This window comes from Anser cygnoides, chromosome 21, assembly GCF_040182565.1.
Source record: "Anser cygnoides isolate HZ-2024a breed goose chromosome 21, Taihu_goose_T2T_genome, whole genome shotgun sequence".
NCBI lineage: Eukaryota > Metazoa > Chordata > Aves > Anseriformes > Anatidae > Anser > Anser cygnoides.
The window spans coordinates 7,849,849-7,869,424 of NC_089893.1; the positions used below are offsets into that span (position 1 = coordinate 7,849,849).

At 45.4% G+C, this 19,576-nt stretch overlaps 1 protein-coding gene across 5 annotated transcripts in view; it reads left to right on the plus strand.

Moving 5' to 3' along the window:
• Positions 1-19,576, plus strand: part of APLP2 (amyloid beta precursor like protein 2) — a 48,047-nt gene that overhangs the window by 5,825 nt on the left and 22,646 nt on the right. For all 5 annotated transcript variants that reach the window (XM_048063269.2, XM_013188535.3, XM_048063267.2 and 2 more), the window contains 2 exons: positions 17,705-17,878; positions 19,044-19,173. In XM_048063269.2, the coding sequence (XP_047919226.1) occupies positions 17,705-17,878; positions 19,044-19,173 (304 nt within the window). Of the gene's footprint in view, positions 1-17,704; positions 17,879-19,043; positions 19,174-19,576 lie in introns of those variants that run through there.

Below are 19,576 nucleotides of genomic sequence, written 5' to 3' on the forward strand. Positions count from 1 at the left end.
TGTGTTTTGAGACTAACTGAAAATCGTTATGAAATGATGACTTTGAGTTTTTTCAAGGCACCAAATACGCAGGGCTTAACAATTACCCGCATCATTTAGATGCAGCCTGGAAAAAATAAACAAAAAACGGAGGTGCTGGAGCTGACCCTTCTTCCCTGGCTGCCTTGGTAAAGCTTCTCGTGTCCGAACTCTGCCAAGGCACAGTCCTAGGTAGTGGTACCGCTCACCCCGCTGTCTGCGGCCTCCCTCGTACGGGTATCGCGCTGAGGTGCGGCACGGCCGATAACCGTGCTTCAGCGCTGGGATCCCAGGCTTTGGCTCAGTGACAGGGATGCATTTAAGTAATTTCATACAGTAAGCTTCTCTCTAACAAAATTACAGCAGTCAGAAGTATAGTCTGATTCAGGTCAAGGACATGGAGAGAGAGATGCACACAGATGGAGCGGCTGGGGCCTTGTTCCTCCTTCCTGTAACAGTAGATTGGTACTTAGTGAAGTTTCCATTTAAGAGTAGCTAATTATCATCTCCTTACTGAAGACTCCTTGCTGATCACATCAGGCAGGCTGACAACCAGCCACACCAGAAGTGTTTAAATAAAAGTAGTGTTTAACCTTGGAAGCGCCCTTAGTCATTTAGGTCTGTTTTTACAACCAAACGCTCACTGATTAGGTTGTATTTTTGAGAGTCTGATATGTTCTGAGGTGTTGGCCAGTGATTTTTTAATTCTTCCACTAAAGAAAGGTATTTTTCTGTTAACTTTTTAGTCTAACAGGCATGCATTTTCTCACATTGTTGTTGTGCTTGGCTTGTTTAATCCACCACCTCAAAGCACTGCAATAGTGCCAAGACCTCAAAAATCATTTTCTGATGATGTTCTTGCAAGGATGGACCAGAGGCTTGGTGAGCTACTTGGTATTTTCTGGGAGTTGCCCTATGTTAACTTCAATACTGAGATGCTTAAATCAAAAGCCAGACATTTGCACTTTTAATTTTTGGGTTTCTCTGTAAGGGCTTGTACGTTATTTTTAGATCCAGCTCCCTGCCAAAAGTTTTGTCCCTTTTGTTTTGGATGTTGGGCTGACGAATCCCGCTAATTATGATGTCATTGCGTAGTGTGAAGTGACAGCAACAAAAAGAAAAATCTTGCCCATGCCATCTGTTACAATAAACATTATGCACTCATGCTGGATTTCAAGCAGATTTGGATTGCATATTCACAACAGAAGCTGGTTTCTGCTTAGACGTATGGTAGCCTCCAGTATAAAGCTTTTAATCACCAAATTCTCGATATGGTTTTGCACTTGGTCTGACACATTGCTGGGTCTAAGTAGTAGGTCTTTTTGTTGGTGTTTAATCTTTTCCCATTCATATTGGGACTAATAACTTGCCAAAAGTGGTCCTAGAGCAATCTGCACGAATTATACTAATTCACTAATACCGAGCATTGGTTGCGGGCTGGCTGACTTCTTACGCTGGTCGTCTTACGATAATAGTGGCCTGAAATAGAGAGGGGCAGATTTGCTTTAATCTGCTAAGTATTCCTCTCAAAAGATTAAATGCAAAATGTTGATTCAAACCTGTGGTTTCAGTTCCCAGCGAGTATATCGGCATTTGAACGCGAATCTTTCTCTGCATAATTTATCAAAGCCCTTGCTGAAGAAATTGAATTTGATGTCTGCTTCATTTTACGCAGCAAGATCACATACGCGTTTAGAAACCCAAAAGAATGAAACAATGTCGAGATCCAAGCTAAGCACGTTAGCCTGTGCAACAGTCCTGGCCAGAAATTAACCCTCAATGTAGGGTGCGTGGCAGTGCTCACGCATTTGCTAAGTGTTGCTGCCTGCCAGGAGAAAGGGAGACAAATTGTTAAGGGTGCACGTTATCATGGAAACCAGTTGTTATTCTTGAATGGAGCACGATGTTCATGGCTCTTGGAATAGGACTAAGAGCCTCCAGGTAGTTTGGGGTGCAGGGTTTCAGACAGATCATTAATTTCCAGAGTCCTGAAGTAGGGTTCTGTAGCCTTGGCACTGGAAGTGTTGAGCAGTGGCGAAGGCTTTTCCTTGGTAGCCAGCCAGAAGATCATGATTTTGTTTTTTGAAACGTGTGAAACGTGTTGGTGTGTTGGAGATCTGCTTTGGACACGAATGTCTGTGCTGCTCTGGACTGGCGTGGGGCCAGAGCCCGTCCGCAGAGCGTCCAAGTGATTCCCCGACCAGGGGCACAGGACAGCAGCAGCACATCCATGGTGGCTCTGCAGTGTGCACCGCAGCGGTGCAGCCCCCATCCCCTCCACCTTCTGCCATAAGGCTCCTCGTAAATTCTGCCTTCTTCAATTGCATCAGTACTTGCTCTGCAACAAAGCTAGTCAGTATGTGGATGTTCTGTTTAGGGCAACAGACGCTTTCTCGGAAGCAATTTACCAATAACAGAGGCAGAAGATGAATGGCCTGCCAGAGTGCAGGCTCCATGCGATGTAATATTTTGTGCTGCTGTAACCCTGCGTTGTCCACAGCTGGCTGTATGGGCTAAGGCACAGCTCGTGAGGGGTTTGGATTCCCCGCCTCCTGGCTGCGTGCTTGTCCTTGTATCAGTCTTTTCATTGTATGCGTGTTCAAAATGTGTCTGAGTTACACTAAGCGCAACAGCTGACATGTATTATTTATGTCTGAATCCCTAGTACTGCTTTTATGCGTAATGTTTTGGATAAGCGAATCCTTCATTTTCGATGCTTGCATCTTGCTTCAGAACGCCTTCGGTTCTCAGGGTAAGAGACAAAGAAATAAATAAACGCCCACCAGCCGATCACCTCGGAGGCCTTTTGCCATCTCTCCTTCACTCAGCAACATGACTCCAAGGGAGACTAACGAGAAGAGCTGGATTCCTAATGCACCAGGGCTGTTAAGGCAGCAGGAAATCTTCTTTCAGATTTGCTTAAATGTAAAACCTGTGATACAGACAAAAGGCATTTTGAAGTCCAGGCTGAAATTCCTGGGTTTGGATGGATTTGTTTTCCTCGGTTACATTAAGCAAGCTTTGGACCTTGCTCCACACGGGAATTAGTGTGGTGTGAAGAACACTTTTCAAAGTATAACCACATGGGAGGTTTTCCACAGGGCATCTGTAGCATGTTAATTCCCTTTTTCATTGCAGGGCACTGACTAGAATGGATCACTGTGGCCCTTTTGTAATAGCTGCTGATGTTTTTCAAGGGTATTACAGCTCTGAAAAGGCCAGCGGCGTACTTGTTAGTTAGGTGTATGCAAACAGCTGAACTGGTTGCTCCAGAGAAGCATGCTGTGAAGATATCCACAAACTGGGCTGCAAGCTTCATGTGAACGGTGGAAGAGAAGGACTGGGAGCACTGCTTGCTAAGACTCTAAATGGCCTTTTTTTTTTTTTTTAAGGCAAAAGAAACGATGACTTTGCTTCATTTGCCTTGTTGCCCTTGGTTTCAATTTGGCTTTCTGTATTTCCTGTCACTATCTTTAAAGATTTTTGCAAAAAGTTAAATTGTTATTCCTCACCATGTAAGTGGCTGATAGCTGTACTCAAACTGTTCTGTTATTGTATTTAATAGCCTGTGATTATTAAATCTATCTTGATGGTAAAACCAAGGGCATAACAAACATTTAGCTACTGCTGGCAGCGAAGTTGACTGTCTAGGATGCGCACAGCTGTTTGGAGCTGAACTTCCAGCAGCAATTCCCATGGTTTTGGCTTTGAGGTACGTTGCTGCTACTTCAAGACAGTGCTCCTGACCTGCCTGTAAGCTACTTCTTAGGCCAGAACAGGGGGCTGGTCATTTTTGACTCTTTATAGCAGATAGCTTAAATACTCCACATCTGTAAAGCAGAGGTTTTTTTTTTTTCATAGTATTTGCTTTGGAAGGACTTCTGGGGCACGGAATATCTCTTCAAATACCTCTCTGAGCAGCATTCACCTAAGAATATGTACCTACATCGCGTTTAAGATGACGTTCTTCAGTGATGAAGAGGATCAAAACAGTCATTAAGCTGCGAAATGCGCCACGTGTCATATAAAGTATGAAATAAAGATATGGACTGAACATGCCAGAGTGGCGCAATCCATCGGAATGCATCAGGATGTGAACGTCTTTAGCTGAATTTCAAATGCTCGTGTTGCTGAAGGATGAAGCTGGTGCTGAGTTGGCATACAGAAACAGTCTGTTGGCTTTTGCACAAACACTTCTGCTTTTTTTTCTTCTGTGTATGAACGGATAGTTGGAGCCCCTCTGAAGCGCCTAGGCTCCTGAGTGAAACTTAAAATTGTGTGCTTAGCTGTGGGTTAGTTGTTAGGATAAGTCCTGGAGTGATGAGGACTAACCTTGGGAACAAAGAGTGGCCTCAACGAAGCGGACTGTGCTTGGTATTCCAGCTGCTGTGCAAATATTCCTGTCCCTTTCGTTGACATGTATAACTGTCAAAACACAGATGATCTGAACTGGAGTTGTGCAGCTCTGCTGTTAGGACGTTCATTGCTGCTGCCCAGGCTTTAGAATTGTAATGCAGCCTCGACACGGGAGCTTTTATTTCTGCCCATTTTCCTCTACACCAACTGGTGTGTATTTGCAATCTGATAAAAATTCCTCAGTGCAGTATTCTCAGAATCTTCTCGCTGTCCCCAAGCTGGTGACATGAGTTCAGCCAGCATTGGGATCACTGCTGGATAGGGACGGCTGCATGGAGAGGCAGCCACGTTGAGACCTAGACTGGAAGGAGCTCATCGGGGCCGACGAGGGTTTTTATTTATCCAAAATAAGGATATTAGAATGAGACGTTTCTGGCTGCCTGGTGCTATTGCATCATCAAGCTACTATTTCAACACGGCTCTTTCTCAAGGGCTGATTTCTTACGATGTGAGGCATCTGAATACATTCCACAGGGCGAATCCACCACAGTGATTTGCCTCATTGTGGTGAGGCTGCTGCTGAGATACCCACACAGCCGCGTATCTGAGTTATAAAAAGCCTTGTTGGGCCATGTCTGAAGTCAACTAATGAAAAACGGAACCACCGCTCCCAGGGGTGAGAACTTTGTGCAACATTTTCAGCCTTTGACTTTGAGAAAACTCTATTGAAGCTACTCAGCCTATGGCTAGGAAAATGGTGAGTGGCCTATTGCATCAATACTCAGATCAATCTTCCCTCCAATCGCCGCCCTAGTGATGGGATTTATGTGTTAAGTCAGCATTTCTGTTGCCGTCCATATCTGCTTGTAGGGTCAAAGAAAGTAAAACTTGCTTGTGACAGCCGACCTTTTATATCTTTCTGCTGGCTCTCAGCAGAGATAAATGCACTCAAGTGTTGGGCAAGAGCATCTGAGCAGGCAAAAAAGTTTCTGCAAGAAAAAGTAAACAGTCCCTTTCTGCTAATAGCCTTTTCCAAGGCTACTTGGAAACAGAGAGTTGTTGGGAATCCTCGTGTTCAGAACAACGCGGCTTGAAGTTTTTTCTTTGCTGTTCCTGCAGCTGGAGGATGCTAAATCTTTAGGCCAAAAAAATAGCTTTGCTGCTGAGATGGTCAGACTGGATAAAGAGTTAAACGGTGTATTCTGGGAAAAAAATTAAAACAAAAAAAAGTAGTGCTCCCTGTTGGAGACCTTGAAGAGGAACTTCTCTGGAGGCGATGGGAGTTCTCAGTGTATATTGCCTGCTGTTCCTGAAGGCATAACTAGATCGGCTAAAACTGTTCTGCCTGTTCTTTTTCAAAGGGTAATTTCCCCCACTGATGTGGAATGGGTGATTTTGCTTCCAGCTTTGGAATAAAGCTTTTGGCTCATAATGGTTTTGTGCTGGAAGACCTAACTCAAGTGTCGTATTTCTTAAAAAATTGTCCAAGAGCTAAGCAGCAGAAGTAGCAGCTGCACTACCTAACCACTTCTTCCACCCATCTTGTATTTAATTGCAGCTCAAGTTTAAAAAAAAAAAAAAAGAGCACTGCTCTCTTAACACCTGCCTTGAAAATTTGTAGGAAGTGCGTAAGGAAACCTCGAGGAAATAGGATATCGGTGTACAGTGAGTTCCTTCTTCCCGCTGAAAGCAGGAAGAAATTGATAACAAAAGTTGAAATCTCATTTTATCATGCATGAAAGTCAGTTCTCCCGTTTCGTTTGTTTCCTTGTAATGCTTCACAATCTGATAGAGCTCAGTAGACCCAAGACCTAGAAAACCCTGGAGGTCAGTGTGCTTGTGCAACACGCAAAGTCAGTTAACTCTTGCAGAACAGCAGCCTTGACATATTTGAGGCTCTGTGCTAACTTCTGTTGAACTAGTTTTACTTTCTGGATCAGCAAAATCAGTAAAGGGGATCTGAACCTAGCCAGCTTTAGGCCGTGCTATAAATTACTGCTTAATTTTCTAATAGCATTAAGCAGTTACTCTAAGTAGAGGTCTGTTGCTTCCCTTAAAGGAACTGTTTAATACATCCATTAGAGTTTCCGTATGCTGGCTTAGCTACGATATGACGTTGTGACTATTAAACCCCGGCTGATAAATTAATGCTTTAGAAATAAAATGCTGCTAAATTAGTCAGGATTGCTTTCAAAGAGTAAAAGACTGAAATCCATTAAGCCATTACTGAGGTCCTTTCGTCACTTGCTGTGACCCAGCAGCTGACAAAACTTCAGGGGTACTTCAAAAGGCTCCTTGCCATTTGACCCCTCTCTTGTGTTAGGTTGCTAAATCTGGGGGTGGGAGCTTTAGGGGCTGGAGTTCCCGTTTTATACTGCACTTTGAAAGAAGAAAGTAAGTTGTGAGATTCCAGCCTGAATTCTGCCATTAGTAATGGGATGCTTCAGAGATGTTTGGCTCTGGGGTGACAAACGTAGAAATAAACAAATAAACTTCCACTGTCTGGCTGCTGGAATTGAGCTGTGTTGCTCCAAGCCGTCTTCCTGCTCTTCAGCCTTTTTGCTACTTAAGTGTTTGGCTTTTCTTTTAAACAAACAAACAAACAACAAAAAACCTAAAAACCCGGCACACAACTCTGCTCTTGCATGCTTGTTTGCTGAACTCCAGTTTGCCAGTATTAGGGGAAGGAAACTGGCAGCTTTTCATCAGTTTTGTTGCTGTTTACTGGGATCAAAAATAACTGCAGTCAGGAAAATTGAAGGGCTGTTTTTATGTGAGAAGTTGAGATGGGTTTGCTAAAGTAATTCTTTTGCCTTTTTTTTTTTTTTTACCCGTAAGTGGTAGGAACTTTTCCTAATGAGCAGCTTAAATGCAAACTAAACTTTCTTAGGGCATTGAGGTTTTGTCTTCAAGAAAAAAAATATTGTTTACTGTAGCTGAATAAACTGAGAATATCAGTGTGGGAATCTTTAAGCAGCAAATACAAAGATTTTTAAAGTGCTGCTTTCTACGCCCCTGCACATTAAATATTCTTAAAGGATTTTGTTTTGTATGTGAGCGCTGATACAAGGTGCTGCCTGAAAGATGCTCAGCCATAAGCAGTTCTTAGAATAAATAACAGTAGGAGGAAGAGGTGTGTGGGAAGGCGTGTGGGGAGTTGTTTTTGTTTTAAGATCCCAATTTGCATTATTTTCTAAATATATTTTGTAAGAGCTAATTTACCCCATCTCAGTAATATCTGCTAACTGCTGACTTACTCTCATAGGCCTGTAATTTATAGAATTAACCCCTACCTTTGACAGAACCTTAAAAGTTTTAAGGGTAAATATACCCTCAGTTTGGACGCTGAAAAACAGCAAGGCTGTTCCATAATTAGTTTGGTAACGTGTTGATTTTGGTCTGGATCAGCAAATACTTGGCAAAGCTCGGGGAGCAACTGCAAAGTTGAGAGCAGCCCTGGATTTGAGCCGTGGGATTCCTGTTCTCAAAAGATGGTCATTAGGGTGGCTTGGACAGCCAGCACTTAAAAACCTCACGGTTTCCCCTTCCAGATTTGAAGTTTCATCTGGACTGTTTGTATGTCAGGATTAGCAATTAACGTGTTTTTCAGAAGATTGTGAATTTGGGGGTGGAAAGCCAGCAACACAACCTGCAGAGCTTCAGCGTGGTTAGAGCACTTCCTGTGGAATTATTCCTGCGTGCCAAAGGAAGTTAACTTGTCACCTAATTGCAGGACTTTAAGATACCAAGTGAGCATTTTATCATGTTCCAAAACAACTGCAGTCTGTGCACGCAAAGAGCCAATCTGTGATGCTGAACGACGTCCATAAAGGGAGGTAAACTCGAGCGCACAAATGGCTGAAACCAACGTAAGCCTGCACTGCAAACTTCCTGCTTATCTTCCCTTTATCTTGCAATTTTTTTTCCAGGTATTTTTCCTTGCCACGTCAAATTCTTGATGCTCTAATAAAATATGCTCTTCAGTTTCCTGCTGGCTTCTTGGATATTTGTGTTGCAGATAAAAACACAATCTGTGCAGCCTTGTTATCTCGTGACATCTGAGTGGTGAGGAGCATGGTTAGGCTGAGAAACCACAGGTTCCTGCAGTGGTCTTCTCTTCAGGCTTTTTTGTGAAGCTCCCAGTGAGCTTCTGAGGTCTCTAAAACAAATATTTGTGTGGATTTTTTTTACAATTTATTTTTCCTCTGGAGTGCTAGATCAGTTTGCATCAGCAGTTTAATTGTTAGCTTTTGCTTGCTTGATGATAATACATTCTTCTCTCGGTCTCCTTTCTGCCAGTTTTGTCCACTAGGAAAACTTGGACAAGTGCATGTCTGTGATACGTGATGAGCATCGGTCTGGAGGTTACTTTTGGAATGAACATTCTGTTTTGAAGTGATGAAAGATTTTGTAATTGTACTTTCCTGTGTATGACGGACCTTCTGCATCCTAGTTACTCCTGTGATTGAATCTCTACGTGCTAGTTACTCCTGTGGTTATATTCACTAACTCTTACACGGCTAAAGTGCCTTAAGATGGAAAGGATTCATTATTAAACTGCACGGAGAAGTTACTTATAAAATAGCATGTCTCAATACTTCTCATGTAGTGCTGGTGTCAGTGAAGCTTTTATGCTATTAACAGTAATAGTCCGTGCTAGCAGCCAGCTCAGTAATGAAATTTAGATCTGAAAAGAGACTTAAGTGCTTTTTCTTTTCCTAAATAAAGCGAAACAGGATTAAACTGCGGCCACTCTTCTTGCACAGTATTTTGCAGTTTTTGCAGTCTTCCAGTTGTCCAGGAAGGCAAAGTCTTCCTGGTCTCTCTGTGGCCTTTGAGGAAGGATTGAGATGGAGGAAGCTCCTGCAGGCTTTAGGATTTCCCATCTGTGTGCTCTTAGACATCTCCTGGTTTGCAATCCATCTCCAGCCTGGCTCTATAAAACCAGTACAGAGTTGTGCTCGCAGCCATGCCGCGTGTTCCCCACGGCCTTCTTTCCTAGGTTTTTAGTGTATGTGAAAACATAAACTTGCACCGAAGCTTTCATTTACTGGCAAGATAACTGGACATCTTGAGTCTCTGTGGTTCAGATGCCCAAATAATTCAAGTGGGAAAGCAGTAATTAGTCTTGCTGTGCAAGGCAGCATGGTGGCACAGATTGGAGCAAGGAGGGGCTGGGGATGAATCCAGCCTGCCCCCACTGACGGCTGACCTTAGGCGAGTCACTTGACTTTGTGCCTCGGTTTAGCCCAGTAATAAATAGGTCCCGCCTGCGTGTGCTGTGATATGGCTTAGAATCGCTCCAGAAGAAGGCACTTTAAATAGCCCCGTTGCTGTGTTTTGCTGCAAAAAGGCAGGAGGTGGCCGTGAGTGTGGCCATGGAGCAGTTTGCGTGAAGCTTGCCCTTGGGGCTCTTGTGCCTGGCGGAAGGCGGCCCGGCCGATTTCACGTGTCCGGACCCTCCTGTGCGCTGCCTTCGGGTCGCTGGCGGGGTCACAGTGCTGCCCACCTCTTCTCCACGCCCTGGGTTTGTAGGATAGCTCTGTGGGAAGCTGTTCTGGCCGCAGCCATTACACACATGCCGTGGTGCTGAAAGCTTGAGGCCTACCAATTGGGCTGTTTACAGGCCGCGGCTCTGGGTGCAGTGCCGTTTGCTCGGGGAACGTTCCAGCCGAGTCGCGCTGAACTTTGCCTCTCCAGGGCTAGAAGAGGCGATGCTAAAGGCGGCCGTGTTACACAACCGGCCTCGCGGAGCCCGGCCTGCCCCGAATCCTGGCTGTGCTGGGTGGGATCGCCTCTCCCTGCGAGGAGCCGCGCTGCCTGCGGTGCCGCTTCCCCTATCTGTACGCCGCAGATGTCTGACAGCAGATTATCTGCCCGGTGACTCACCAAGGCTTGGTTTGTGGAGCGTGATAAACTAGGGGGAGGGGGGGGGGGGGGCGATAATCTGCTGTGTAATTAGTACAAATTCCACGGGCAGAAAGGCTGCCCGTGAGTCACAGGTACGTGGAATCTCCCCCTTCCCCTGCAGAAAGGCGGAGGAAGGCGCAGAAGCAGTAGAAAATGCTCCAGGCTTCAGCGCTGTTTGGGTCTTTGCGGTGCTACGGCTGCTGTCAGCACATCTGAAAGCGCATGGGTTATTGTCACGGAACTTCCGAGCGTCCAAGGCTGCGTGTTAGCCACCGACAGCGGGGATCTAAATATAAACTGCACCCAGGCCAGCGCTGCAGCTCCTGCGTTGGTTTCCAGTTTTTGGCCGGTGCAGGATTCTCTACCACAAAAGTCAGTAAAGGACGAGCCGATGAGAATGCCGCCCCTTCCAGCAAGTTAAAGTAAGCCAAAGACTGCTTTACTGAGATTTCTGCCATTTAAATTCAAAAGCAAACACAGGCTGGTATTATCAGCTCACACCAGATCTGCCTGCAGACAATAATTCTTCCTGTCTTGGACCCCTGCCCGCGTGCATTATTGTAATTATCAGCAATTTAAAAAAAAATAAAGCAATAGAGCTAGGATGAGCTGCTAGTCTGTAGATTTACTGCCTGCTGTGTCAGACATTCATTAGCCTTCCTGGGTTCAAGCCACCTATCTGCTGAATAAAAGCAGGAAGAGAAGCTAAGGAAAACAAAGTGTGGAACACCATCTGAAGCACGAATTGGAGGCTCTGCTCATGTTTACAAGTTATAAATCCAAATACAGGGGAATTTCAAATATTCTGTTTAGAAGTTGTTGTGCATAAAATCCCTTTGCCAACTTCCCTCGGTTTTTAATCCAAGTGTTGATTTCCTGAATCCTAGCTTGCCATAAACAGTTCATTAGCAGGTGAGACTCAAGGCGATGAATGTAAGGTTTAAGGGCTGTGCAGTGCCTGGAGACTGGGGGGCTCAGCTCCAAATTCCAGCCGGGGTCTTCTCCTCCTCCTCCCCAGAGCTCCAGCTGAACGCTTCGCATCGGACTGCAGCAGTGAAGTTTCTGAGTAAACATCTCTTGAGCCTTTAATTTTGTAAAGGACTGGCCTCTGCTTATGGCAGGAGGGATCCCCGTGTCTGCCCTGCAGACAGCAGAAACTTGGGGCTTAGAAGCAGTCAGGTCCCTGCACAAAGTGCATGCCAGGTTTCAGCCAAGGAAGGGGCAGAAAGTCAAAACACACATTTAGAAGGGGCGGTCCTCAAGGGCTGTGCTCAAAGGGAGGCTCATAAGGTAGCAGGACTCATTTTTGGGTCAGAGGAGCTGTTTGAATTCCTGAGCGGTCTTGAAAAAGTTCAATTTATATTCTGCCTATCTGCGGTTATTCCACAGGCCTGGGAAGAGCTGCAGTGCTGACATCCCTGTGTTGCACTACAGATAGAATGGGAAACATATTCTTTTCAATGAAATCCAGAAAAGCTTTTTTTTTTTTCTTTTAATTAAGTAAAGGTGGGAAGTGAAATTTATCTGGATAGTGGGGTCTGTGCCAGATGGGGATGGCATGTTGGTTTATGCCTCGCGTACATTATGATTTAGTAAGCAGTCTTTCTTTTGAGAAGCTTTACTTAATTAAAAATAAACAGTGCAAGTAATCTTTCAAAGTACAGTCTGGCATTTCTTGTCGGTGCAGCAGCAAACAGTTGTGGAGTATTTAACTCTACCGAGCAGGAAATCTGATCTGACCCGTGGACAATGCTGCAGAGGGCTGCGCATTTTCTTATGAGGCCAGGAACGTCCCCGGCACGTATCGGTCTGTGTCCTCTGGCCGCTGTCGATGCAGTTCATGCTCGGAGGTCTCCTCAGCAGCCTGGGAATCCTGGAGGCTGAAGTTTCAGTTTTAAAACATCTGCTTGTGTTGCTGCAGAGGAAGCCTAAATGTAAAGTGAGCTCGAAACAAAGGGAGGTGTCTGTTGCATTGTCAATTGTTTGCCCTGTGCACGCTAGCGGGGAGACCAGGATTTTCCATACTGCGTATTCCTAATGTTTCTCTGGAAGCAATATGCTACGTGAACTCTGGAGCATAAATAAGAAGTGAATCTCAGATATTCTGCTCAGCTCCTGTGCACCCTGGTTCTGCTGGAATAAAGACGCCTATTCTGGCTAATCTGATCAGATAGCGAGGTTACTCTAATGTTTAACCTCACAGAAAATTCAGAATGTAGTTACATCTGACATTTTGCAGATACCTGTGCTATTAGGAAAGCTCAAAAAAGAAACTCCAGCCGCCTGTATTCTGAAGCCCCCAGCAGCATGCCAGAAGGCTTTCCTGAACAGCGTTTGATAGTGAGCAGAATAGCCAGCCTGCTCAATACGCTGTGTTGTGATGAGGTTTAGCAGATCCTGGAAATCTACGACAAAGGAAAATGGCTATTTTTTCTTGTTTGTTTCAGTGGGGATTGAAAGAGGCACTGCTGGGTGTTCCCATACCCTCTGTTGTTTGCGGCTGCAATTCAGAATGAAATAAGAGATTAAAGGACTGCATCCGCTACGAGAGTGTTGAGATGCTCTAGTGAAGGTGCAAAATTGTTTTGCAGGTTAAAATAATTCTCTTGGGCTGCTGTTTCTCCCAGCCTCATGGATCAAAATTGTTTCCTGGAGTTGGTCAAAGCCTCGCAGACAGCAGTGATGCTGCCAAGATGGCATCCATCTATACAACTGCTTCCTCGTGATGTGCAGCTTGTGAATTTAATGCTGGAGTTTGGGCCATGCCAGATTTTAGTCACCCATTGTATCTTAGAGGCACATTATGAACCTCCAATTTAATTTAAATTACAAAAGCATTTTACAATTAATTAAGAGTTCTCTTCTAGAAGAATGAGAAGGAAGATGAGAGGGAAGGCTTTGAAAGTCTTGAAAGCAGAAAATCAAAAAGATGGACACAGCAGTCACTTTGCACGCAGCGTTTCCAAGAAATTCTTAACTTACTGAGACGTGCCTGACGAGATAACTAGAGGCTTCAGTTTTACCTAGCTCTGGCAAAAGGAAGCTGGCAAGTTCTCCAGGAGAAGCAGGGATGGTTTCTTCCTGACCCCACAGAGGTCTCTCTTTTGGGCCATCGCTCAGCCATGTGATGAACCAGCTCAGAAGACCAGTTTGGGTTAACAAGTTGTCTTTCCAGACTTACTTCTAAGTCTCGAGTTTCTCATTTGAGACAGTAGATACTTACAGGGGAAAAAAATGTGTGACCCTTTTTGGAGTACAGAGCCCAAGCCTCTGGATGGGTAAAACCCACCTTTGAAAGCCGCTGTCCCAAAATTTAAGAGGTTAGGAGTAAATGAAAGACTGGATGCTTAGGCAGAGATGCTTCCATCAGAGAAGAAGAAGATTTAGATGTCTGAATTCCAGTGTTTGAGGACCGTAAATCAGGCCCTGCATGACAGGGTGAGGAATTTAACTGACATTAACTGGCCGGAGATTTATGTGTTTATGGAATCAAATGCTTTTCTGGTCTTGGAAAGCAAACTGGATTACAGAACTATACCAAAAGGCAGAGTGAAATTTATCATGAATTGTTTTGTAAATTCAAGTGCTAGCAAGGAAAGCGATGGTTTATGTAACAGTCTTTTCCCAAATAGCAGCCGCCGCGTTACGGGTGTGTATTCAGAGGGTAACACCCACCGAAGGAGTGCTCACCGAGGATGTGCACCGCTGGGTGAGCTCTCCTCGCTGTGCACGGTGCCCCTCCCAGGCTGTCAGCCTGCTTATTTAAGGGATTTAGTACTTGCTCCCTCGCACCAAGAGAGGTGGCTGCTTCCATTTATGGCTGGGAAATTCCCAGGGAGAAATGCGCTTTCAGTTTCTTCATCCCTCTGCAATGTGGAATGGGTGAATTCTCTGAAATACCGAGCAGCTTAGCCAAGGGCAATTTCTGCCTTGCGCTTCCTTCTCCTTTGCGTGTTCCCCAACCCTCCTTTTGCAAAATAATGCTGGAGTGTTGGGTAACTAACCTCAAGCCTGGTCAGCCTGAGTGATCGGCTTTTATTTTTGGTATGGTGAGGGCAATTGTGTGGGCAACAGGAAAGGTCTTTGCCCCAAAAACCCTTGTAGGCGACTTTCTTCCCTTGAGCGGCAGTGTTACAGGGGTTTGTTTGTGCTGTGCTCTGCCATCGCAGGTAGAATGAGATAAAATGGTAAATGAAGTAAGTGAGGTGTTTGGTGGCTGGAGCGGATCGTCAGTGGTGAAAAACCGAAGCCCGTTACTCAAAAACCTTACCTTGCAGACCCTGGGCTTAAAGATTCAACTTCTGTGCAAAGTTCATTAATTTACTCAACCGTGTGATTCAAGACAAGATTCTGCCATTTGATTAAAAGCGGTGAAATCAAGCAGGTAATTAGTCTCGTTTGTTCAGCTGCGAATTGGGGTTTAGCATGTTCTGGTAGCTACAGCAACAGCCCTCTACTGATATGCAAACTATTCGAACAATCCGGGAGGAGGAATGATACCTTTGCCACAGTGCCAGAGGTGTCAAGCCGGAGAGACAGCAAAAACAAACAGCAGCTAACATCAGTATGTAAATACGGGGTGGCCATGATTTCAGGAGCTTGGTATGTGTTTGAACAGGAGCTCTGCTCATGCAAGAGCGGTTGCGAGGGGATTACTTATGGATGTTTCTGCCTCCGGACAGACCCGCACCTCTCCTGCTTGTGCCCTGACCTTCTTTTGCTGCACTCTGGTGAAGTTTCTTTTGAAGAAGAGAACTTTAAGGCACAGCCTGTGCTAGTGATGTCCGAACCATTCCTAACACGTACATTTTATTCGCTTTTGATGCTCTGTATTCTTCTTACAAGGGCTAATGCTGTGCGCATACTTGATCTTGCATTTCTTTTTTTTTTCAGAATTCAGCTCGAATCTTGGATGCAGTTGTGGTGTTGTCATAAAACAAAGTTTTGTTGTGGCTTGTTTCCTTTAACGTGTCAAGTCTTGTGCTCTCTGGAAAGCGGTTGTTGGTACCAAAGCGGTGTTTGTTTGCAGAGAGATAAAAAGGCCCTCTTGCAAGTTCGTGTGCGTGTGTTTTTATAGAGTTACAAAGGATCATTCTCCACTTGCCTTCTTCTGGCACAATAGGGCAGCGAGGAAGGCAGAGCGAGAGCCTGGGTTTTGCTGCGTGGTGCCGGTCAGCACCTGTTAGAAGCATGTGTTGGTTAAATGGTTTCTGAAGGAACAAAGGCACTGCACCCCGTTACCTAAGCCTCAGCCTATTTATCGATCCTCCTAGACCTGAAATGCCTAACTGGCTTCTCGCTGCCCTACTGATGCAGCTGCCTAGGTAGCACAATGTTTGTGGCGTTACTCTCCCGTTGGAAGTCTGTAGTTTTTATCATGATTACTCCATACTCCAGGAGGTCAAAAGACGAGAGAATAACAAGCGAAGGTTTTGCCCTTTAACTTGTGCCTCCTGTACTCCCTCCAAGACCTGATGGAGAGCAGGGGAGGACTCGGAGCTTGGCCCTTTCCACGCCTCTTACGGAGCAAGCCAGCGAATTAAGTCTCTGTTGGAAGAGCTGAGATTACGTGCGAATTCGGATGTGTTCATTCCGCGTATTGTAACTTCTAGGCCTTTGACTTCGTAGATAGCAAGTAAAAGTAGCTGGTTTTAGCAAAACTGTTGCTTGACATCACTCGTAGGGGCAGAAGGGATGCTTCTCCGCTGTCGGCAGGGAGCTGAAAGGCTGCAATGAGGAGGAGGCCTTCATGTTCAGCTGTGCTAAGCGCAGAGAAGTGAGCGGCGCTTTGAACTTGGAAGCAGCTTGTTACTGGAACATCGGTACTGGTATCTGTTATATATAGTTCAATATTTTATTACTTCGTGATCTGTGCTACAATTTGCTCTCACGAGTGTCTGCTGGTGGAAGGGGTTTGAGTAAACAGAAACCACTTCTCCGTGAATGTTTCTCCTAAAGGCAACGCGCTGTTGGATAGTCCTTAAAACTCAAGGGGTAATTTTTCTGAAGGTAAGGCATGAATCCGTGCTTTTGTACCTCGGGTTGGTCCTACCCCCTGAGCACAGCCACGTGCTCAGCACTAAGCAGGCCGTGATCCTGAGTGCCTTATCTGCAGGCAGTGCTTGTGTGTGAGAGGGGAGGGGGGAAGCGGGCTAATCACAAGGGAGTTAATTTTTTGCTAATATCCAGCCACCGGGAGCTGCACGCAGGGTTATCGGGTTGAAATCACCTCTTGGTCACTTTTATACTTGCTGCGAGCATACGCATGTCAGTGTAAGTTGATGAGGATCTGCAGGCAATAGGGAACGAACGGCGCCTGCAGAAATGTATGCGGTTTTGAGTGCTTGAAAGGTTAAATCTGAAGGCAGGACTGGTGGCCTTGGGTGGTGCTGCCTCCAGAGGAGCAGAGGCTTAGGGGCAGTGGTGCCCCGAAGCTTGTGTCTTGCTGTTTCTCATCTGCCTTGTCTGAAGCAGCTGAAATGGATTTCACTCCCCCAAAAACACTTGCAAGAGCTTTCGAGGTGGGAGTTCGTGCAGTGGGTTTGTTTGTCGTTGCTCATAGGGTTTTCAGTTACGCAGGGCGAAGACGTTCAACTCTCAGCATAACCTCAGCCTTTCAGAAACCCCCCACCTCTGCAATTTAATTTAAATCCCCTGTTCTTCCTCCGGTCAGCCAGCAAGATTTCAGAAAGGGAGGCTGACCTTGTTTTCATCGATCGGTCTGCAGCTTGACCCGGACGTGGGTCTGCCTTGTCGGGTTTTTGTCCTGTGCTCTCAGTCTGCTGGTGCCAGGTGGGGAGAGCACAGAATGCGCATCAGAGCGGGAGGCAGCGGGCTTTGAGGAGTCGGTTGCAACAGCGACATTTCTCTGATTCAGCAGAAGTCGTCTTTACTCGTATGTTTGGGCAAGAAAGCTAGGTGTTTCCATCGCAGATATTTGAAGATTTCTGGAAAAACACATGGCTTGAAAGTCTGAGCCAGCCTCGTGAAGTGGGAAGTAATTATTTTATTAGCAGTAGCAATGCTGGTAGCCTCAGAGGAGTTTCTGCCAAGAGTTAATGATATTAGTTATTTATCTCCCTATGCTGGGGACGGAAGGGAGCTCTTTTAAGTTCTTCAGACATCTGTTTTAGCTTTTGTGGGCACAACCTTTAAGTGTGAATTACTCTTTGCTTTTGTAAGCTGTTGTTGCAATAATAAAAATAGAGTTTGGAAAAACAAATACATTGCTGGTGGAAACTTGGTGTGGGCCCACCAGCTTTAAGGAATATGGTTACAAAATACATTTGCAAGACCCCACTGATGCTCTGGATTAAGTGGGAGCGCTCTGAGTAGATGCCAGAGCCTTTCTGGTTCTTTGAGTTGCTCTGCTTTCTATCAGATAAAGCAATAAATGTTCTCTTTCTGTTTGTCTTCACAGGCACTCGCAGCCAATGCTGGGACAGGGTTTGCGGTGGCAGAGCCTCAAATTGCCATGTTCTGCGGGAAGCTAAATATGCATGTGAATATCCAGACTGGGAAATGGGAACCTGACACTTCTGGGACCAAGAGCTGCTTTGGAAGAAAGGAAGAGATTCTGCAGTACTGCCAGGAGGTGAGGATCGCTGTGTGATCCTGCGTGTTCACTGCTGCTGAGGAGTTGGGTTTGAATTTAGCCAGTCAGTAGCAAAGCAGCCCTTCAGGAGAGCATCTCGTGTTTGACTAGCTCTGCTCCCTGGACTGTCCGGCTGTGTTACTGCCCAGGAAGAGCAGGGGGGACGCTGCAGTGGGATTTAGGAGCTACATCTGATTTAGATCAGCTTATGCAGCCAGTGAAGGTCCTTGGTCTGTAAGTCAGGGAGGTTCCTCTGAGCTAGTTAGAGCAGCAGCTGCTCCGTATCTGCAAAAAGGGAACCCGATGCCTATTTGAGTCGGAGTGGGGTTGTGTTGTTATTGGTGATGTGTTCAGAACAGCCGGAATATTAGAAAAATATTTTCATCAAAATGTTGGCAGTATTTTTAGGTTCTTCATGCTTTATTGTAAAGGCCTTAATCTCCTTTCAGTGTGCTCCAGATAGTGCAGCATATTGGCCTTGATAAGTGTCTTTAATTATTCCTTGGAGGTAACAGGCATGTAAAATACCACAAGGAATGTTGTTTTTTTTTTTTCTTTTTTTTTAATGGGAAGGTGATAGAGCACACCATGTCTGGACTGGAAAACTTTCAAAACTTTTTTACAAGGCTGATGTTCACATAGCAGAAGCCTAAATATAAATCGGCGTCCAGACTTGAGAACTTGAGCAGAACGTAGGGATTAATAAATTATAAATGGAGCAGGCATAAGGAAACCTGAGGAGTTAGGTGCATGTTAGCTTGACAAATGCTGAGACAGTCTGAAGGTGTTATTAATCCTATTGGTGATTGCCCTCTTCCGGAGGGTATTGCGCCAGCCAGAAGGGAACAGGTGAGGATATTCCTCCTCCTCCACTGCTGTCAGAGCCAAATGCCTCAGTGCTGAGCTCCTGCCCCTAACCAGGCTTCCTCCTGCCGCCTGTGAAGGAGTGGTGACATGTTCTGTTGATGCTCTGTGTGACAAACAGCTGGGGGCTTTTTTGTGTCTTCAGCTGTTGTAAGCATGATCCAGAAGAGAATGTGTATCCGTGTGCACGTTTGAAGGTATTCTTGTTTAAAGAGTCAGCCTGGCTGCTTCTGGTTAGGAGCCGCTTTGCACGTTTTTTTGTGCTTTCTGGAAGTAAGTCTGTGTGGGTCTTTTTAAACAGATGTACCCAGACCTTCAGATTACGAATGTCGTGGAAGCCAATCAGCCTGTCAGCATCGACAGCTGGTGCAAGAGGGGGAAGAAGCAGTGCAAGGACCACACTCATATTGTTGTGCCCTACAAGTGCCTGGGTGAGTGCGTGATGTGCTTTTCGTGTGTTCCTGTGGGGGAGTACTTAGGGAACAACTGAGTTTACAGAGCTTCTCTCGTATCAGGTTGCCATTTCCACATCCAACTTCCAGTCAAATGTTTTTATTTCCACAAGATGGAACTCTGCCTTTCTCCAACAGATCGACAGCTTGATAACAGCTGTGCTGGAATAATGGTGCCTGGCGTGAAAAAGAAATCCCCATTCTCTCTGCAACTGCCACAAAAACCTGAAGGCTATTGTATTTGAGTATCACAAAGACATTGGGATTTAATACTCTGATCCTATTTTTGTGGAGCTTTAATATTTTGTTGCCGTGGAGACTTAAATGCTCATAGTGTTCAGGCTTCCTGCTTCGGTCTTGGCAAGAGATCTCTATTCTATTC